Genomic DNA, 17596 nt, shown 5'->3' on the forward strand with positions numbered 1-17596 from the left:
GCGCCCGCCGCGGCCTCCGGGCCCCGCCGCCGCGACAGCCACCTCCGGGGTCCCGGCAGGCGCAGGGAGAGCGGCACCCTGCAAAGACACGCGCGTCAGAGGCGCGGGACGCCGGGCCCGCGCCCCCGGCCCCGCCCGCACCGCCTCACCGCCAGCGGCCCAGCGCCCAGCTCATCCCGGCGCGCCGCGACGCCCCGCTGCCGCCCGCGCCACCCGGAAGCGGAAGCGCGCCGCGGGGAGCAGGGCCTACGGGGCCCGGCCACTCCAGGGGCCGCCTGCGCGCGCCGAACTGCTGCGGGGAGGGCGCCCCGCCGCGCGGCTGCTGCCCGAGAGGGCGGCCGAAACGACGCCGGGCCGGGGGGTCGGGCGCGCCGGCCGCCCGGCAGGGTCGGGAACTGTACCGTTGCAGGAGGCAGAGCGACTGGAGATGGCATTCTCGGCCTCCGCCGACTCCTACAATAATGTTTCCACAGCTTGGACTCTTCCAACACATTTTATTCCACACTTCGTACACAGAATTGCCATAGATTCCCTTAACACAATTACTCTTTTATAACACTCCGGTGTTTCCATAGCACCTTTCCATCAGATCCTGAACAGCTTTCATGTCATCAACCTCTGAACACCGGTGGGTGGAGCGGTGCATTACGCACTGCTGTGGCAGGAAACATTTCTTCTGCTGAAGTCTGCACAGGAAACATTTTAGCATACAGATGAAGTAACATGTTCTTAATATTGTAGTTACTGCCTTTCCCATGACATCTTACAGCATTGATCTTGAACTGTTTTGTGCTCACACCACTCATTACCATGCTTGATTGAAGAAAATAACAAAGCTGGGACTGGAGCCACAGAAGCTGTAAACCCATTCCCAACACCAGCCTTAGCGAAGAAGTTTTACAAATATTCTCAGAAACTACCCAACTGTTCTCAAGCATGGTGAGCCCTTGCTCCATTATGTTCCTTTTGCTTTAGGGCAGAAATTCAGAGCATCAAGAATACTTGCAGAAGGTAAATAATTTTAGTGCCATGATGCACATTCAACTTGCTTGACGTTCTGTATGAACTTGCTGTTTACCACCCAAGTTTCTCCATGTAGTGTTATTTCAAACTCCTGTATCGCCATGCAGGTGCTCATTATTCTTTGACCCATTAAGCACCGTTGTCGCTGCAGTTGCCAGTTTATGACTTACATACTCAACACTGGTATTTTCAGCTGTAATACAGAGTTTAAGGCATTCATTATTTGTGTTTTTGAACACCAAAACATTTTTGTCACAGAATTCACAAAATACCTTTGAAATAAGTAATCTAGAGTAAACTGGGAATTCTGGTTTTGATTATACAGTTCTAATCTGCAATAACTAAATGAACTACCAAACAGGCAGAAACACTGTACAAGTTACATAGTTAATAGTTTAAACATGCAGATAAAATGTTTTACAAAAAATCTGATATGTTTTCCCTAGAAAAGAAAGTCACAGATTTTAAAAAACCCAAAGTTTCTCACAACAAAAAGACGAGAAAATTAAGTATGTCACTAATTTTAAGCTAATTTAATTAGCTCGAAGGTTCATTGTTTTCATGAGGTGCCAATTCTGAACATAAAAGGTGTAAACATATATTCAGGGAAATTAAATCCTCCTTAGACAGATAGTTCATGTAATAACGGGTACAATGGACTGGAAGGAAGGAGCAGCGGGAGGACACACAAAAAAGCCTCAACAACAACAAAACCAAAAAACATATTGTCTGGAAGAAATCCAGATAAGCTTTGCTTCTTCATAGCCAGAGCCAAACAGTCTTTCCTTCTAAAAACTGCACGTGATATGGTACTTACCTAATAGAAATGAAAGACAGGAAAAAAATGGTGACTAGAAAGGATAGAAACAATTCAAACAGATACGGAGAACATTTCAAGTGTTCTTGAAGAAGTCAGGCTGTGTGGCTGACTATGCAGAAAGCAGAGTTACTTAGACGATGTTTATGTCCTACAAATGCTGCAACACTGATTTCCTTTTTCTTTGGCACCTTAAGTACTGGAGACAAACTTCAATTACAACAGCAGTCAAAATTTCTCTATAAAACTAAAATTTCAAGTCATCAACAGATTTTTCAGGGAGCAAAATAAGTCCTCTTGTGCAGGAATCAAGACCTATGATTAAAAACTTTGTCTACTGAATTTTACCTCCATATATGACAGATTAAGTAATCCTTGCTGTACCCCAAACCAACATTTGGTTATTCACATTCTGAACAGGCAATAATGAAAAAGAATGATACAAAAAACTCACCAGAATTTCCTTTGTATGCAATACCATGCCGACTTAATAAATCCTGAAGTTTTTTTATTTCTTTAGAAAGTTGCTTGTACTCCTAAGAAAGAAAATACATTTAAAATGGCTGTCCTACTCTCCAAATGCATACATAAAATGGGAATTTATCAAACATAATGGGTCTGCACACAGCTGTTATGGCTTTTGACTTAAAAGACCTTAAAAGAGAAACTGCTTATGCCAAGAACAAGGTGCAAATTTTGAAAAAAGATATACTTCTATGTTGCCAAAACAGGAGCCAGCTTTTTCCAAGGCTGAGAGTAAAAACTAGGAGTGTCTTCTGTAACTGTTTTGGATCTATCCTCTAACTAGCATTTTACCACAGCACAAAATCACATTCATAACTTTGCTACAGGACCAGCCTTATTTCGGTTTATATCATAATGCTACAGTCTGGAAATTGTCACCTCCTCAACTCTTGACCTAGTAACTTCATGTTCTCGCTTTCAGCAGTTGCTGTTAACTTACGGAGCCAGGGATTACTTAGACTTTTGAGACTCAAACCACCTATCTGAAATCTTGAAGCAGCCCCAATTTTTTACTCTGTTTTGGTTTTTACACGAATCAAGAAAGAGCAAAAGATTAACTATTTGAGATTCTGTGATTATCAAAACAGCCAATTTTATGTCAATTAAGCTATGATGAAGCTAGAAATAGAAGTACAAATTATTACATACTGTATTGTTAACTAATGGGAAAAAAAAAATAGGTGAGTATCCCAGCTCCTAACAGTACGACATAAAAATGGTGATCTTTATATACGTATATCCACCTTAACCACAGTTTATTTGGTTATACTCAGGAATTACTACATAGTGTTTTGTCTTGGTTACATTTTCAAATAAAATGACAACAGCAGCAGCTTCTCTGCATTATAATGAATTAATTCCCTTCCATGGTCTTTTTTTGATGTTCAGCTTGCACTCTTTTAGGCTGAGCCCACCTTCCACCTCTATTTTCCCTGTTTCAATTCTGTTGCAGAAGGACTGGTGACACACATGAAAGTCATTCAGAAACAGACAAAGCATAGATCATTCTGCCTTTTGCTTGTGTAACAGCCAATGCATTATGATATAATTCTGGGTAATTATCCACAGAGAGAAGTGTCACGATTCCCAAGGCTGGTTACATATTTATTTTCACTACTAGTTCCTTCCTACTAGCAGACTGATATTCCGCAGAAAGAGTACTTACAAGGTGTTCGCAACCCAAGCACCTACAGTAATTCCTACACATCTCCCCATCTTCTTATTGGGCATTCAGTTGTGCTCGTTTGTTTTTGACTTACAGGCTAGGACAAAGATATCGAATCACTCTGTATGCTGACTGTTACATATTGAAAACAGAAAAGATAAGCCCATGAACAGATTTCAGTTGAATCCAAGGAGTATTTACATAATGCTGTCACACTGATACTGTAATACAGTAAAAAGGTGGCAAGTTAATTCCACAATTTAAATATTATGCTCTATACCTTACTGCACTTCTCCACTGTTTCAAATTCCAGACTTATTTTCTTATTCTGTTTCTCAACTTCCTTTTCTTCTGTTGCTTTTAGAAGTCCTGCTTCCTCAAAAATCTCTTTCAGTATTTTTTTGTATCCCTAAAAAAAAAAGTTTCCAAAGACAATAGATCACCCAACTCTCATCTCTGCTTGTAATTTGCACCGGCCATTCCAATTCCTCAAGCTTTGCTGTAGAAAACATTACAATTACCAGTTGATACAGCAGTTACAGAGCACAAAAATTACTATTTGCCAACTGCAGAATAAATGCATCCATTCCAAAAGGAGAAACTGCAGAAGCCAAGTTTGGCTATTTGGCAGTAATTTCTCTTTACCAAATAGAGTTGAAACAAATCAGCAAACCTGATCAGTTATTAGTTCATCATACAGGAACTGCTCTGCTTCATCCCACTTTGTCTGTAGTGCTTCAGGCAGAGTCGGATAAACTGAAAAATGGAAGTCAAACCATGTAAAAACCAACAGCACTGTCCTGCATTAGTTAAATGCTCCTCTAGTAGCATGCAATGGTATCTATTTTAAGAACTCAATGGTTCCATGTGGTACACAGTCTCTACTACTTCCAAGAGTTGGGGTTAAACTTAAACTACACTTCCTACATTTAAAGTTTCTGGAGAATGACACCAACCAAAAATTATTCTCCTATTTCCAGCTAGAAGACTTCATATTTCTCTGTTGAATGTCATTCTAACTGAGCTCTCCCTTTTTCTAATATAAGTAAATGAACAGATACCACAGGGCTGATTCCTATGACCAGTCCAAAAACAAAACAATCACTCATTGGGTCTATACTAGCAATGACAATTTATTTGAGAAATACCTAGATGTTATAATGATTGGGATTGAAAATACACTTTGTATTATATATTACATTTAATACTCATTTATACCAAGTTACAAACTCGAAGAACCTAAAAATTTACACTCTGAGGTTGGCGTAATATGACAGCTGCTCCATACCCAAATGAATTTCTACATCTTACCTAAAAGAGAGTGGGGATGGCACACGAGAGGAGTCTCAAATGTCAGAGAGTAAACACAAGTACTAGGTTCAGACACATAAGCCAATTTGTTGCTCTTTCCGCAAACAAGATGAACCTAAACAACAGTAAAACCAAAGATGAGCAAAACACCTCCACAGGAAACAGGACCAGCACTGATGATCAATTTCCTGTCTTCCAATGCTAGCAGATGCATTTCTGTACATACTGTCACATCAAAGCTTTCACTGCTGTCACCCACAGAAAAAGAATCTTAGCAAGCACATCTTCCAATTATTTTATCAAATGTGCAAATTGCTTCCTCTAATGGGAAATGATTCCCACACCTGTCATTGTTCCTTGGCCTCCCCAGCACCTTATTTCCAGCAAGAACGAGAGTAAAACGGCATCTGACATGATCCATTTAACCATAATCCATTTAACCAATCTTAGTTCTGACCAATGTGCTAACTACATAAAGAGAACAATACACATCTAGCCTACAGAAATTTGTTTTCATCTTTAAACTTGCAGCACCAGCATCTCCTGTCTGTTCAAAGCTAAATGTCAGTGAAAGATTTGAATCACGATATAAAAGGTCATACAGGAATAGTAATTCTCTCTGCAGCCCCTGTGGGAGATAACAATGTTAAAAAGGCACCTCCACTACAGTACAGAATATTTTCACCTTAGCCAAGATATTTTGTGCCTTGTCCCACCTTCACATTAGTTATTATTCCAATCATTTTTCCCTCTTTCCAGTATTGTATTGTCACCCATCATTGTAATAAATAAGTATCTTCTAAACGAAAAGCAGCCTGTTATGAATTACACATTATGTTTAACCCTTCCTCAAGATAAAGATCTATGTCACCAGGGAATGTGAGGTTTAATTCATTATATCTGTAAAACTGTATAATGCACCGAAACGGGACGTGAAAAAAGGAAAACATTAATGAATAGGAGGATAAAGGATGTGCATAAATGATATGCCACATATTGGGCAAGTCTCAGACACCCGTCCTTACCCTTCTAGTTGAATAGTTACTTGACAAAGAGATTGACTGAGTGTGAAAAGGAACATCTTAAACACGCCACAAAATAAGAATTTTTACTTTTTCTTTAAAATGTACTCACACCAGAATCTTTTTCTCTTGAGTTGGTTCCTCTGCCACTCCCATATATTTGATTCCTTCCTTAATTCTCCTTGCATGCCCTCTGCTCTTGTTTTAACACCTCCCTTAGCTTCCCAGCATGCTGCTTTTAACTGCCTAATTCTTCTCTTTTTTAAACTAAAGGAGGGTAGATTCAGGCTGGATATAAGGAAGACATTTTTTTACAATGACGGTGGTGAAACCCTGGCACAGGTTGCCCAGACAGGTGGTCAATGCCCCATCCCTAGAAACATTCAAGGTCAGGTTACACGGGGTTCTGAGGAACCTGGTCTAGTTGAAGATGTCCCTGCTCACTGCAGGGGAGCTGGTCTAGATGGCCTCTAAAGGTCCCTTCCAACCCAAACCATCCTATGATTCTAGTCTCCCTCCTTTTTCCTGGATCTTCTTAGCACAACAGCACACCTTGAATTCAACAAACAGCTCTTTTCTTTATTTTTCCTGACACGAATTACAAAGCACTGTATGTTTCTTCAATAGTGATAATACCAAAATATTCTACTCTATCAAGGAAAAAAAAAAGAGTTAAAAGTAACCAATGAGAATATTTAAGTAAAGTTCTTCAAAATTTTATCCTGATTTTAGCTTCCCTCCTCCAGGCATTCATCTGGCTCTTACAGGAATTCATCCTTATGTTTTATATCACATCTTAAATAATGACTTCTTCAAGGTAAGAATGTTTCAGTCTGTAGAGTGTCATGAGTGTGTGTAGAGAATCATGCTGCCTGAATTAGGATAGTCTAGGTTATTATACCTTTGTCTGTCTGCTCTTAGTCTCACATGAGTCTCCTTCCCTCATCCACATTCCAACAAAGGTGTTGTTGTCAATTTCCCATTCATGCCAGATCCTGAAAAAAGGAGGACATAATTTTATTTTAAGTTACTGGAAAGAAAAAGGTGAACACTCAGGACGAAAACCAGGAATACCCTTGCACCATGTTCAGTTTAGCTCTAAATACTTCATTTTTGTTCTCTTAGTATTTCCATTTCTTACAGCCAAGACCTTGGAAACACTGTAGTTTGTTATCCAGGCTGCTACGCAGGGCACATCAACATTACTTTGAAAGCACAGATTTGGATCAGCTTTCATTTTGCAAACCATTTGCACTTACAAATCCATGTTTAAATCCCATAAAATACATCTTATAGATCAATCCCACAATGAATTCCATGCTGCTAAGTACCCTGTGCAACTCGGATTGTTTCAGGGTTTTTAGGCTGGTGAGAGCACCTACAAAAACTAGTCTCTACTTCTGCTAGTCCTAAAGCCAATGATGCTCTCAGCATCTTGAGGTACCCTCTTCCTCTCATATTGGCTCACCAATTACTGTGCACATAGGAAAAAAAGAGACATCTACATACAAAATATTTAGAAAGGCAGTAATTTTAAAGCAGTGCTCTAGTTTATAATTAAATTTATTTTAGGTCTTATGATTTGATACTCTGGGGTCTTTCAATACTTCGGGATACTTTTTTGGGTCTGCATTAAGTCTTTTATTACCTTTTATAAAACATGTTTAATGCAACCACTAGACACAAAACACTCATTTAATTCTGTATTGTTATATTCAACTCAAAGCGTAAATAGTTAACAGATATGAAATCTTTGTTAATATAAGCTGTAGTTATACATTACTGAATTTCTCACATGAACCTATCACATCTGCAGCTGGCAGTGGTTAGTAATCAGCCTCCACCTAAAACAGGAGGTTAGCATTTATTATTTAAAAAAAAAAAAAAATCTAAATTTTTCAAGACAGGGTATTTTTATGCATAACACCTTGGGAACTACAATGACCTAAGCTGACCAATAAAAAAACATCTTAATTTTAAAACTGCCTCCTTTTTGACAATCTATAAAATGGTCCACTAACAACATAGGTAAAACTTAAAGGTCTGAAAGCCTCACCCTAAAATCCCACTGTAAGCATTCCATCGAAAAGTCTGCTCATGCTGAGTGACATTGTGGAAAGGACAAAACTCATACTTGTACCTTGAGAGAAAAAAAAAAGATCAGAAAAAGAAAGTAAGACTGAAATAAAAAACTAGTTTGCTCCTAATAAATATATAGAATCAAATATCAAAATCCATTACTCACGTGGATTCCACAAAACTGAAACACTTGCCAGCAAGCCTAAAGAGATGCGCAGGGCCTAAAAACACCACAAAATTACATCCAATAAGAATAATGTTTTGGTTAAATTTAAGGAAGTTACTGTGGTGACAAAACTGCAAGGAGTATTGCAAAAAATTTAGTTTTCTGCAGTACACAAGGAAATTTGTATCTTCCATATGGATTGCTGTAGGTTCCCACTAGTGCTATATTGGTTTGCATCATGATCTTTAACATTTTTCATCTCCAATACACAGTGAAACAGATAAGCCTCTTTCTATGACAGAAATAAGAAACCTGTATACAAACAAATATTTGGAGGCCAGATCCATGAAAATAATCAGCAGTGCACATCTTGCCAAAATCTAACACTGAAATCACTCGAATTCTTGCCTGGCAGCTGTCACAAAGTCATCCAAACTCCTCGAGTTTATACTAGTAAAACCCATTTGCTCAGAACATCAACAATGCTGCATAGTTAAGACTTTCACTGAGATTCTCAGACTAGATATTCCTTTTCACAGTTTGCCTTCATGGTCTGATCCAGTTAGTATTCAACCAGATAAACAGTTTACTGTCAGACAGGTCAGCAGTGACAAGTTACTCTTGTAGAATTGACCATTCCAGCCTTGCTGTCAACAGAATCCAGGACAGGTAACTTGTCATTCAAAAAAAGGCCAAAAGTGCTGAACTATGTGCTACAGTGGTATTTCAGCGTCCCTTTTTAAGGTAATTTTGCATGGAATGATTAAATGTTTGTGAGGAAAGGGGAAGAAAAGAGATTACAAAGCAAATAAAATAGAACCCCACCCTGGATTCTAGTTCCCCACTGCCAGGATTGCCTATGTACTTTCTCCAAAGATCTACACAAGCAATCCTAGAAACAAAGATCAGACCACCAGATTCATGCCCTCCGAATTGCTCTAACCACTGGGCTACAGGCAGGTTCTCTTTCCCATGTGATTTTTCTGACTGTATGTTCTTGCATTTCATTCTACAGATTATCATAGGCTTGGCCAAAGGCTTTGCCCCTCTACCACATGCTATCTGTGCCTTAGTGATTAGGACGCTCTCCCCACAGAGGAAGAAAAGCAAATTTGCATGTCCCTGGGGAATGGATTAAACTCATGTCTCCATTTCCTGGGCAGATGCTCTAAAAGAGAAATTATAGGAACTACTAACCCAACTGCCTTGTAAGAGAAAAGAACGAGTAAGGTTTCAATGCTAAACAAGTAATTGTGCAAGACAAGGTCCCATGCCCTAGATTCCAAGTCCATAGACACTCCAAGTTTTTGGCTACGCATAAGTTCCCACATCTGGGAAAGATGGATTTCTAGTGCATTGTCCTTTTATTTTTTTCCTGCTATTTTTGGCATCTTTCCATTCAGCATTCTAACTATAACTACTCCCATTTCTAACTATATCATTTTTCACATTCAGTACATGCAGAATTTATACATTTGATTTGGGTTTATAAAACATGACAGAAGATGTTAAGCATAATCACGTTCAGTGTCGCCATACCAAAATGCCTTTATTGAACCTGAACAAGGCTTAAGTTTGTGCCTAAGGTTAGCGGAGAGCCAAGAGTTGTTTCCTTTTGCTTACTCTTTGCATTTAGTGTTTATTTTATCTACTCTCCTCCATATGTGGTCTGTTATTTTTTAGACTCCTGCTTATCTTGCTAAAGTGGTGGATTTATATTGCAGCACCCGGGCTTTGTGTGTGAAACTAAGCCTCTGTAATTTGTTCCAAGACTACTCTGTTTTTTTAAAAACAATTTTTAAGTACTACCAGATGATGGGATGACTTTTATATGACAATTTTAATGATGTCAGGGGTTGTTTCAAAAGCAAAACAGTTTTTATTAAGGATCAGAAGGACCTGTGTCTGGCTCAAAAAAACACAGAAAACATATAGATAGCACTATGTCAAAGCCAGTCCAAATGGCACTGGGAAATGGAATACCAAAGAGGTTAATCTAGGTTTTAGCCCCTCAAAAGCAGAGTAAAATGCATTTTTCCATGCTTATTTTCTATGATGCTCATAAAATGGCAAGTAAAATTCATCTTTGTCTGCATAAAGTCCAGGAGGCTATTCTGCAAATGACCATCACTAAATGACAACAACTGTACAGAAAAGGTAATGCTTGCATATACCTGATATTGCAGATGGGGACATCTTTGGCTGCAGCCTATTTGTTTGAGGCAAGAATGGGTTATTCAACCTTTCAAAAGAATGAAAGTTAAATGTTTAGGCCTGGGTTACGCATCTGGCTCCAGTTATACCCTCCCCTGCCCGAGTGTCCCCACACCTGCAGTCACGCGCGGCGCGCGGGATGGCCACCCCTGCCCGCGGGCCCCTCTGCAGCCTCGGCACAAGCGACCCGGCCCGGCTCACCCGGCCCCGGAGGACGGGACGGGCTGGAGCGGGCGGACCGGCAGAAGAACATGAGGCCGCCCAGCCCGGGTGGGTCGCGGGACATGGCGAGCGGGCGGCCACGTACCCGAACGTGTTCGGCTCCTCCACGATCTTCATCTTGCCGGCCGAGACGAGAAGACCTGCCGAACAGAGAGCGGTTGGCCGCGGCGGGCGGGCGGGCGGCCTGAGCCGCCGCCGCTGCCGCCGCACCCGCTCGCCGCCCGCCTGCGCCCGCGCTCACCCAGCGCCGCGCCCAGCGCCGCCACCAGCAGCCGCGCGGCCGCCATCGCCTCTTCCGCTGGAAGCGGAAGGGCGCGGGTGACCGCTCCCCCCGGTGCGGGGCTATGCGGCGCGGGGCTATGCAGCGCGGCACCGTGGAGCGCGGCAGGCGCATTGCCCCGCGGAGGGGCGGGCGGCGCGGAGCTCGCAGTCTCGACACCTTTGCGGCGGAAGCGGAGGCCGCGCTGAGAGGTGCGGGAGCGCGCCGCGGCCTCCGGGCCGAGCGTGGCACGGCCGGGCCTGGCCTGGGCGCGCGGGGCCGCGCGGCCGGCTGCCGGGCACTAATGCGCGCTGCTGTTTTCAGCTTGCCTGGAGGGAGAGGGGGCGACGGAGGGGAGCGCCCCGGAGGCGAAGTTCCCGTGCCCTCTGGCCATGTGGGAGCTCGGACACTGCGATCCCAAGAGATGCACCGGGAGGAAACTGGCCCGGAAAGGGTTGCTTCGAACCCTGCGCCTCCGCCAGAGATTCCCGGGCCTCGTCCTCAGTCCTCTGGCTACCGAGTATGTCTCTGCAGCTGACAGGTGAGGCCCGCCTGTCTGCTTGCCTGTCTGCCGAGGCTGCGGAGGCACAGGCTGCTGTGGTGGTGATGTAGCGCGGAGAACATTTTAATCACCGATTCATGGCCAAAACTGTGCTACAGAATAAATTTTACCTTCCTGTAGTAGTACATTGGTGCATGAACATGAGAAATAGAGCCATTTTATTAAGTCAGGTTAACATTTTCACGTGGCTTTTACTGGATGAAAAAAGCATCTGTAGAGCCCAATGAGAAATCAAAGTGTGTGGTTTGTAGGTTAAGGTGTTCAGAATCACAGGCCTGTAGCTGCTGTACCTTTTATGATTCTGTATTCAAGTTCTTTGGCTAGGCAACACAATGCATTAACCAGAAAATTTACTTGGGGGGAAACAATGAGAATTTTCAAATATGCCTGCAGAATTTTTATAAAGATATATTTACTCAGAGAAAAGATTAATCTTTAGAAGCTAGCGGAGACACTAAATCTGAATGACAATGTACTTTTAAGAATGTGAATGTTACTATTAACCACACTTTTGTGTCACATTTTTAAATTTTTCATCTTCAGTTTGAAATGTATGGATAAACCTTTTTTGCCACGTGCACATTCGGAGGAAGAGCATTCTTTCTCATTGCATCTGTATTTTAGATCATTGTAAAGTGTATTCTTTTTTATTGACAAAAGGGGGAGGTTGCATGCAAGTTTCTTGCCAGTATAAAGTGGCAATTGTAATTCTTACTTTAACACAATGATAACAATTTTTTAAATACAGCAATGTTTCTTTTTTCAGGCATGTCATTGCTCAGAGTGGAATTGCAGTCATAGATTGCTCATGGGCGAAAATAGAAGAAACTCCCTTTAAGAGAATGAGAGGAAGTCATCTACGGCTGCTGCCTTACTTGGTGGCTGCAAATCCTGTAAACTATGGTCGGCCATGCAAGCTGTCCTGTGTGGAAGCTTTTGCTGCGGCTTTTTGCATTGTTGGTAGGCTGCAATGTGTCTGATGTGAAATATGTTACCAGCAAATCTCACTTCCATAATAAATCATAAGAGATGATCTGCAATATAATAAACTGTCATGCTGTACCGCTGGTCATCACTTTGTTGAGTTTGGAATCAGATTGTCTAGTACAATTTCTTCCAAGTACTTGTATCTGGTAGCATCAAGGTATCTGTGTCAGTAGTGTCAGCTACTAAACAGAACACATAAACTGATGATCCTGATTTTGTCAGGCTGGCACTTAATGTTAGGAAAACTGTTAAAAGAAGACAGAGTATGAATCCATAGGCACCTGTGTCTTAATGAGAGGTAGCAGCTCTCTGTTAATAGGGTGGTTCTGGTTAAGAACAAAAGAAATGGCCCCTCTTGTGATGTTTCACAAACTCATCACAGAACTTTCTTGGCAATTGAAGAGACATGCTCTACTATACTGCAGACAAATCTTACCTTCTGGAAACACTGTATGTACAACTGCTGTCTTACTGAAGGACTGTGGGAGCTAAAGCTTCAATCATTTGTTGCCTGTACAATATATTTTTATATAACACTCACTAAAAGACTATGAACTTTTCTTGGATTCTGTTAGATATTTAAAATTAAACTGATATTTGAAAATATTTTTGATCTGAAAAGATACTGGCAAACATCTTACTATTGTAGTGTACATAGGTATGTACTAACGTAGAGACCTGTAAGCTGAGTGAAATCTCACACTGAAAAAGAAAACTGATAATTTATTTTCTGTTTTAGGATTCCCAGACCTAGCCACCATTCTTCTACGGAAATTTAAATGGGGTAAGGCATTTATTGACTTGAACAAAAATCTCTTGGAAAAATATGCAGCCTGTCATTGCCAGGAAGAAATGCTGAGAGTTGAGAATGACTTTTTAGCCAGCGTCGAAGAAACAAAAGACGAAGAAACAGGTAAGGAAAACCTGAGACTCACCACACATCCCGTTTTCCTATCTAGTTTCCTTACAATCTTTTCCTTTAATCTGATGAAAATATTGGCAAGATAGAATTTGTCAAGATGTGTTGTTCTGTCTTTATATTGTGTGTTCTTCTTATAAGCAAGTTTGCCTATTATTTTTCAACTCAGAAAGATGAAAACGGCTAAAGCAATTTAATGCATATAGTAGTGTATTCACAGCTGAACTGTGGAGCGGCTACCCTGCTTAACTTAAGGACATTGGAGAACTAAGGAGTAAAAAGAAAATACAATGCTTCCTCATTTTACCTACAGATGTTAAAAGCAGAGTATGAGTAAAAAGTCTAGTAATTCAGGAGGACTATGACAGAAATCTAGGCATTCAGTCTGACAGCAAGTTAGTTATACATAAACCTTAGAAAGACCTTTGAAGGACACGTTTATGTAGTCCCTAATCAAGATGTTTAAAATCAGTCCTTTAAAGATAATAGAAATAGCTTATAGTAAGTACAGTAGTTTATTCCCAAATTCTTCCAGTAACTTACTGGTATCTCAGTATTTCAGGCTAGCCTGGGGCGGAGGGGGGGCGGGGGTTGGGCTGGGGGGTGATTGATAGGCACCAAAGGGCATGTAAAAAGAGTGAAAATATAGAATGGGGGGGCAGGACTTGGCAGTTTTTTCTCACCTCCCCTGGTTTCTGACCAAACAACTCCAGTCTTTAGGGCAAGGAGGACCTGGGAAACTATAGGCCAGTCAGCCTCACCTCCATCCCAGGAAAGGTTATGGAACAGTTCATCCTGGAGGTCATCTCCAGGCATGTGGAGGAAAAGAAGGTTATCAGAAGTAGTCAACATGGATTCACCAAGAGGAGGTCAAGGGTGACCAACCTGAAAGCCTTCTATGATGGCGTGACTGGCTGGGTAGATGAAGGGAGAGCAGGGACTGTTGTTTACTTCACCCTCAGCACAGCTTTTGACACTGTCTCCCATAGCATCTTCATAGGTAAGCTTAGGAAGTGTGGGTTGGATGAGAGGCCAGTGAGACGGACAGAGAACTGGCTGAATGGCAGAGCTTTGAGGGTCCTGCTCAATGGGGCACAGTCTGGTTGGAGGCCTGTAAGTAGCGGTGGTGTCTAGGGGTCTGTGCTGGGTCAGTCCTGTTCAACATACTCATCAGTGACCTGGACGAAGGCACAGAGTGTCCCCTCAGCAAGTTCACTGACGATCCCAAGCTGGGAGGAGCGGCTGATAAACCAGCAGGCTGTGCTGCCATCCAGCGAGACCTGGACAGGCCGGAGTGATGGGCCCAGGGGAACCTCATGGGATTCAACAAGAGCAAGTGCCAGGTCCTGCCCCTGGGGAGGAACAACCCCCCGCACCAGCACAGGCTGGGGGTGACCTGCTGGAGAGCAGCTCTGCTGGGAAGGGCCTGGGGGTGCTGGGGGGTCAGTGAGGTGACCCTGAGCCAGCACGGGGCCCTTGGGGCCAAGAAGGGCAATGGTGTCCTGGGGTGCATGAAAAGGAGTGTGGCCAGCAGGGCGAGGGAGATTATCCTCCCCCTCTGCTCTGCCCCAGTGAGGCCACATCTTCAATGCTGTGTCCAGTTCTGGGCCCCCCAGTTCAAGACAGGGAACTGCTTTAGCAAGCCCAGCGCAGAGCTGCCAAGATGATCAGGGGGCTGGAGCTTCTCCCTTGTGAGCCCAGGCTGAGAGACCTGGGTCTGTTCAGCCTGGAGAAGAGAAGACTCAGGGGGGATCTCATCAATGCTTATAAATATCTGAAGGGTGGGTGTCAGGTGGATGGGGCCAGACTCATTTCAGTGGTGCCCAATGACAGGACAAGGGGCAACGGGCACAAGCTGGAACACAGGAAGTTCCACCTGAACATGAGGACAAACCCCTTTGCTGTGCGGGTGCCAGAGCAGTGGCACAGGCTGCCCAGAGGGGCTGTGGAGTCCCTTCCATGGAGACATTCACACCCCACCGGGACGCAGTCCTGTGCCCCTGCTCTGGATGTCCCTGCTCAAGCAGGGGGTGGGACAACATGATCTCCAGAGGGCCCTTCCAACCCCTAGCAGTCTGTGATTCTGTAACTATAGCAAATTTAGCAGAAATCTCAACCAGTTTTCCTATGCCTTCCCCTCCCTGCCAATAATCTTCTCTTAAAATGACAATGAATGCAGACCATTAAAGACACCTTCTTCATCAGTGTGTGCATTTTTTCCTTCTTTTTCCAGACCCTTTTGATGTGGACTCAGGAAAAGAATTTTCTAATCCCAACAGGCCAATCAATGCCCCAGGGTAATAAAATTAAATATTATTTTTCTTCTGATAAGTTTTTTGCTTTTATAATCCTGAAAAATGTTTCCAGACAAGCAGAAAGTAGTGAAGAATCTGAGGACAGCATGAGCACTCCAGATGATGCCACGGAAAGCAGTGATGAGAGCAGTCAAGAAGATGATGGTACTGTAAAGTTGCTGCAACAGCCACCAATAAATCAACTATTTGAAAATTAAAAAAAGAAACACCACAAAACATAACCAAACCCAAAACAAAATACCAAAAATGGCAGTGAATAAAAAAACACCAACAATCCCAAAGATTTGTAATTTCTTATGTAAAGGAATGTTCTTGTGAACCGTTAACAGTGTGGCTTGTTCACCTGTAACTTGGTGCTCAGCAAATACCTTCCTTTAGGTGAACTTCAGGCTACATGTGGGTTTATAGGTCTATTTATGCATATAAAGGTTTTAGCTTATTTAGCGTTTAGATAATTGTTTATGGCATGCTAGTTATTCTGTAAATAGCCTAGAACCTAGTTACAAGTTTTAAAAACCCTTGTATTCTAATAAATGTGGCTGGAAAGCATTTATAGGAATTATTTGTTCCCAACAGTACATTAAGTTAACCCTTTTAACCTCTGGGCTATATTTCAGCTGGAAAACGTGACTCAGTCATTGCCCTTTTCAGCGTGCCTACCACTTGAGGAGCCTCTGACTTTTTGTAGGCTTGAACCTGCAGCATGGTTCAACTACTTCATCTAGTTTACCCTGAACTGACTACGTAAGCTTAAAAGGAAGAAATGCTTCCTGAAATTGTTTCAACATCTCAGTATGTCTTTTCAGTAACTTTACATGCTTTTTTTTTTTTTTTTTTATTTATTTACTCTGATAGACAGCCCTAAGCAACAGACAATGTTTTGGCACTTTATGACCAGAACTGTACCATGCAAGTTCAGATAACCGTTTCAGCAATGCTGTCTACCTTCATTCTCACCACTTGATGTACTGGCGAAACCAAACAGAATTGAAACAAAGGAAAAAATAGTCAAATTGGAAATCAATCAGAAATACATGTTGTCTGGCCCTTAGATTTGAGTCAGAGACTCATCGGCACTAGTATCCCAGTTCACTTTTTCATGCGCCTGCCAGTTTGATACAGTGAAAGTGCCACTGTTAGCAGTTGTTTTCTGTACGTTTAACTAGCTTGCTCTCTTGAGTTTCCAGCATCCAACTGGAACTTACTTAAACCTAAATTTCAGCAACTGCAGTAGAATTGGAGATACTGAGGACAACTCATAGCGTTACCTTCATATATACAAGTTGTTCAAGTCGCAGCAAGATTTTCACCTCTTAACCCTCCTCCACTAGAGAGATTAAATGCTGGCCCTACTGGACTAGAATTGGGTGTCACAGTTTTAGTGGTACAAATATTCCATTTCCCTTTAAAAAGGAAAAAAAGCCAAAGTAAAAGAATTTGACAGGGTCTCTTTAACTTGATTTCTCAATTACTCACTTTCCCACCCCAAGCACGTGAAGTCTTTGCCAAATCAGCTGTTGTAACAAGCATTTCTAGACAGTGACAAGAAAGCACTCCTACACAATTTTTGAAGGACTAAGACTAATCTGAGTGTGTTAGCTATTCTAATTTGGGGGAATGCTTTTATGTTATAAGGCTATCATAATCAAATACAGACAAGCACAACAGATCTGAGAACAGAGCTGTATCACACTTAGAATAACTTAAGTCTCCAGCAGTAGCCATTTAATAACAAAAGTACTGAAGAAGCGACAGCCCAGATGGAACAAAGCCTTTCACACTTCATTTGTTTTGCAGAATGATTTTGACTAAAAAAAAATACAATAAAAAGAGCAGTGAAAGTTTAATAGAGGGCATATCAGCTTGACATACATGAAAATAACTTACATAATTTAACTGATTTCCTTTACAGAAGGAAACTGTAATTGCATAGAGCATGTCCTTTTCCTAAAAGCTATATACATTGACATATGGAAGAAGGCACAGAAGTATTTCTGATAAACAAGTACC

General features: G+C 42.0%; 2 protein-coding genes across 6 annotated transcripts; one reads left to right on the forward strand and one right to left on the reverse strand.

Annotated features, from left to right (window-relative positions):
• Window positions 1-474: 474 nt before the first annotated feature.
• On the reverse strand, window positions 475-10902 carry GNPTG (N-acetylglucosamine-1-phosphate transferase subunit gamma). 5 transcript variants are annotated; one of them, XM_075104506.1, is made up of 11 exons: window positions 10786-10902; window positions 10630-10684; window positions 10283-10350; window positions 8109-8163; window positions 7920-8003; window positions 6765-6858; window positions 4842-4956; window positions 4204-4286; window positions 3811-3939; window positions 2295-2376; window positions 475-1216 (listed from the first exon to the last, which is right to left on the reverse strand). In XM_075104506.1, exons 1-11 carry the CDS (start codon window positions 10829-10831, stop codon window positions 1107-1109), a joined length of 921 nt encoding a protein of 306 aa, XP_074960607.1. In that variant the 5' UTR covers window positions 10832-10902; the 3' UTR covers window positions 475-1106. The 5 variants fall into 5 exon arrangements, with proteins under 5 accessions (XP_074960607.1, XP_074960604.1, XP_074960609.1 ...); XM_075104503.1 differs by having other exon boundaries at window positions 10438-10684; XM_075104504.1 differs by lacking the exon at window positions 475-1216 and adding an exon at window positions 1840-2039 and having other exon boundaries at window positions 10438-10684.
• Window positions 10881-16135, forward strand: TSR3 (TSR3 ribosome maturation factor). The gene is made up of 6 exons (XM_075104509.1): window positions 10881-11015; window positions 11128-11344; window positions 12132-12325; window positions 13092-13265; window positions 15505-15568; window positions 15639-16135. Exons 1-6 carry the CDS (start codon window positions 10889-10891, stop codon window positions 15781-15783), a joined length of 921 nt encoding a protein of 306 aa, XP_074960610.1. The 5' UTR covers window positions 10881-10888; the 3' UTR covers window positions 15784-16135.
• The last annotated feature ends 1461 nt before the right edge of the window (window positions 16136-17596 follow it).

Source organism: Phalacrocorax aristotelis, chromosome 10 (assembly GCF_949628215.1).
Source record: "Phalacrocorax aristotelis chromosome 10, bGulAri2.1, whole genome shotgun sequence".
NCBI lineage: Eukaryota > Metazoa > Chordata > Aves > Suliformes > Phalacrocoracidae > Phalacrocorax > Phalacrocorax aristotelis.

What these genes read in the sequence shown, in the direction of transcription:
- TSR3 (XM_075104509.1), top strand. Translation starts at nt 10,889, where the DNA reads ATGCGGCGCGGGGCTATGCAGCGCGGCACCGTGGAGCGCGGCAGGCGC. An exon ending in AGCGGAGGCCGCGCTGAGAG is followed by an intron (nt 11,016 to 11,127) that starts GTGCGGGAGCGC and finishes TGCTGTTTTCAG; the next exon opens with CTTGCCTGGAGGGAGAGGGG. An exon ending in TATGTCTCTGCAGCTGACAG is followed by an intron (nt 11,345 to 12,131) that starts GTGAGGCCCGCC and finishes TTCTTTTTTCAG; the next exon opens with GCATGTCATTGCTCAGAGTG.
- GNPTG (XM_075104503.1), bottom strand. Translation starts at nt 10,831, where the DNA reads ATGGCGGCCGCGCGGCTGCTGGTGGCGGCGCTGGGCGCGGCGCTGG. An exon ending in GCTTACAGTGGGATTTTAGG is followed by an intron (nt 6,859 to 7,919) that starts GTGAGGCTTTCA and finishes TCCTTTTTTCAG; the next exon opens with GATCTGGCATGAATGGGAAA. An exon ending in CCATCCCCACTCTCTTTTAG is followed by an intron (nt 4,287 to 4,841) that starts GTAAGATGTAGA and finishes TCCATTTTTCAG; the next exon opens with TTTATCCGACTCTGCCTGAA.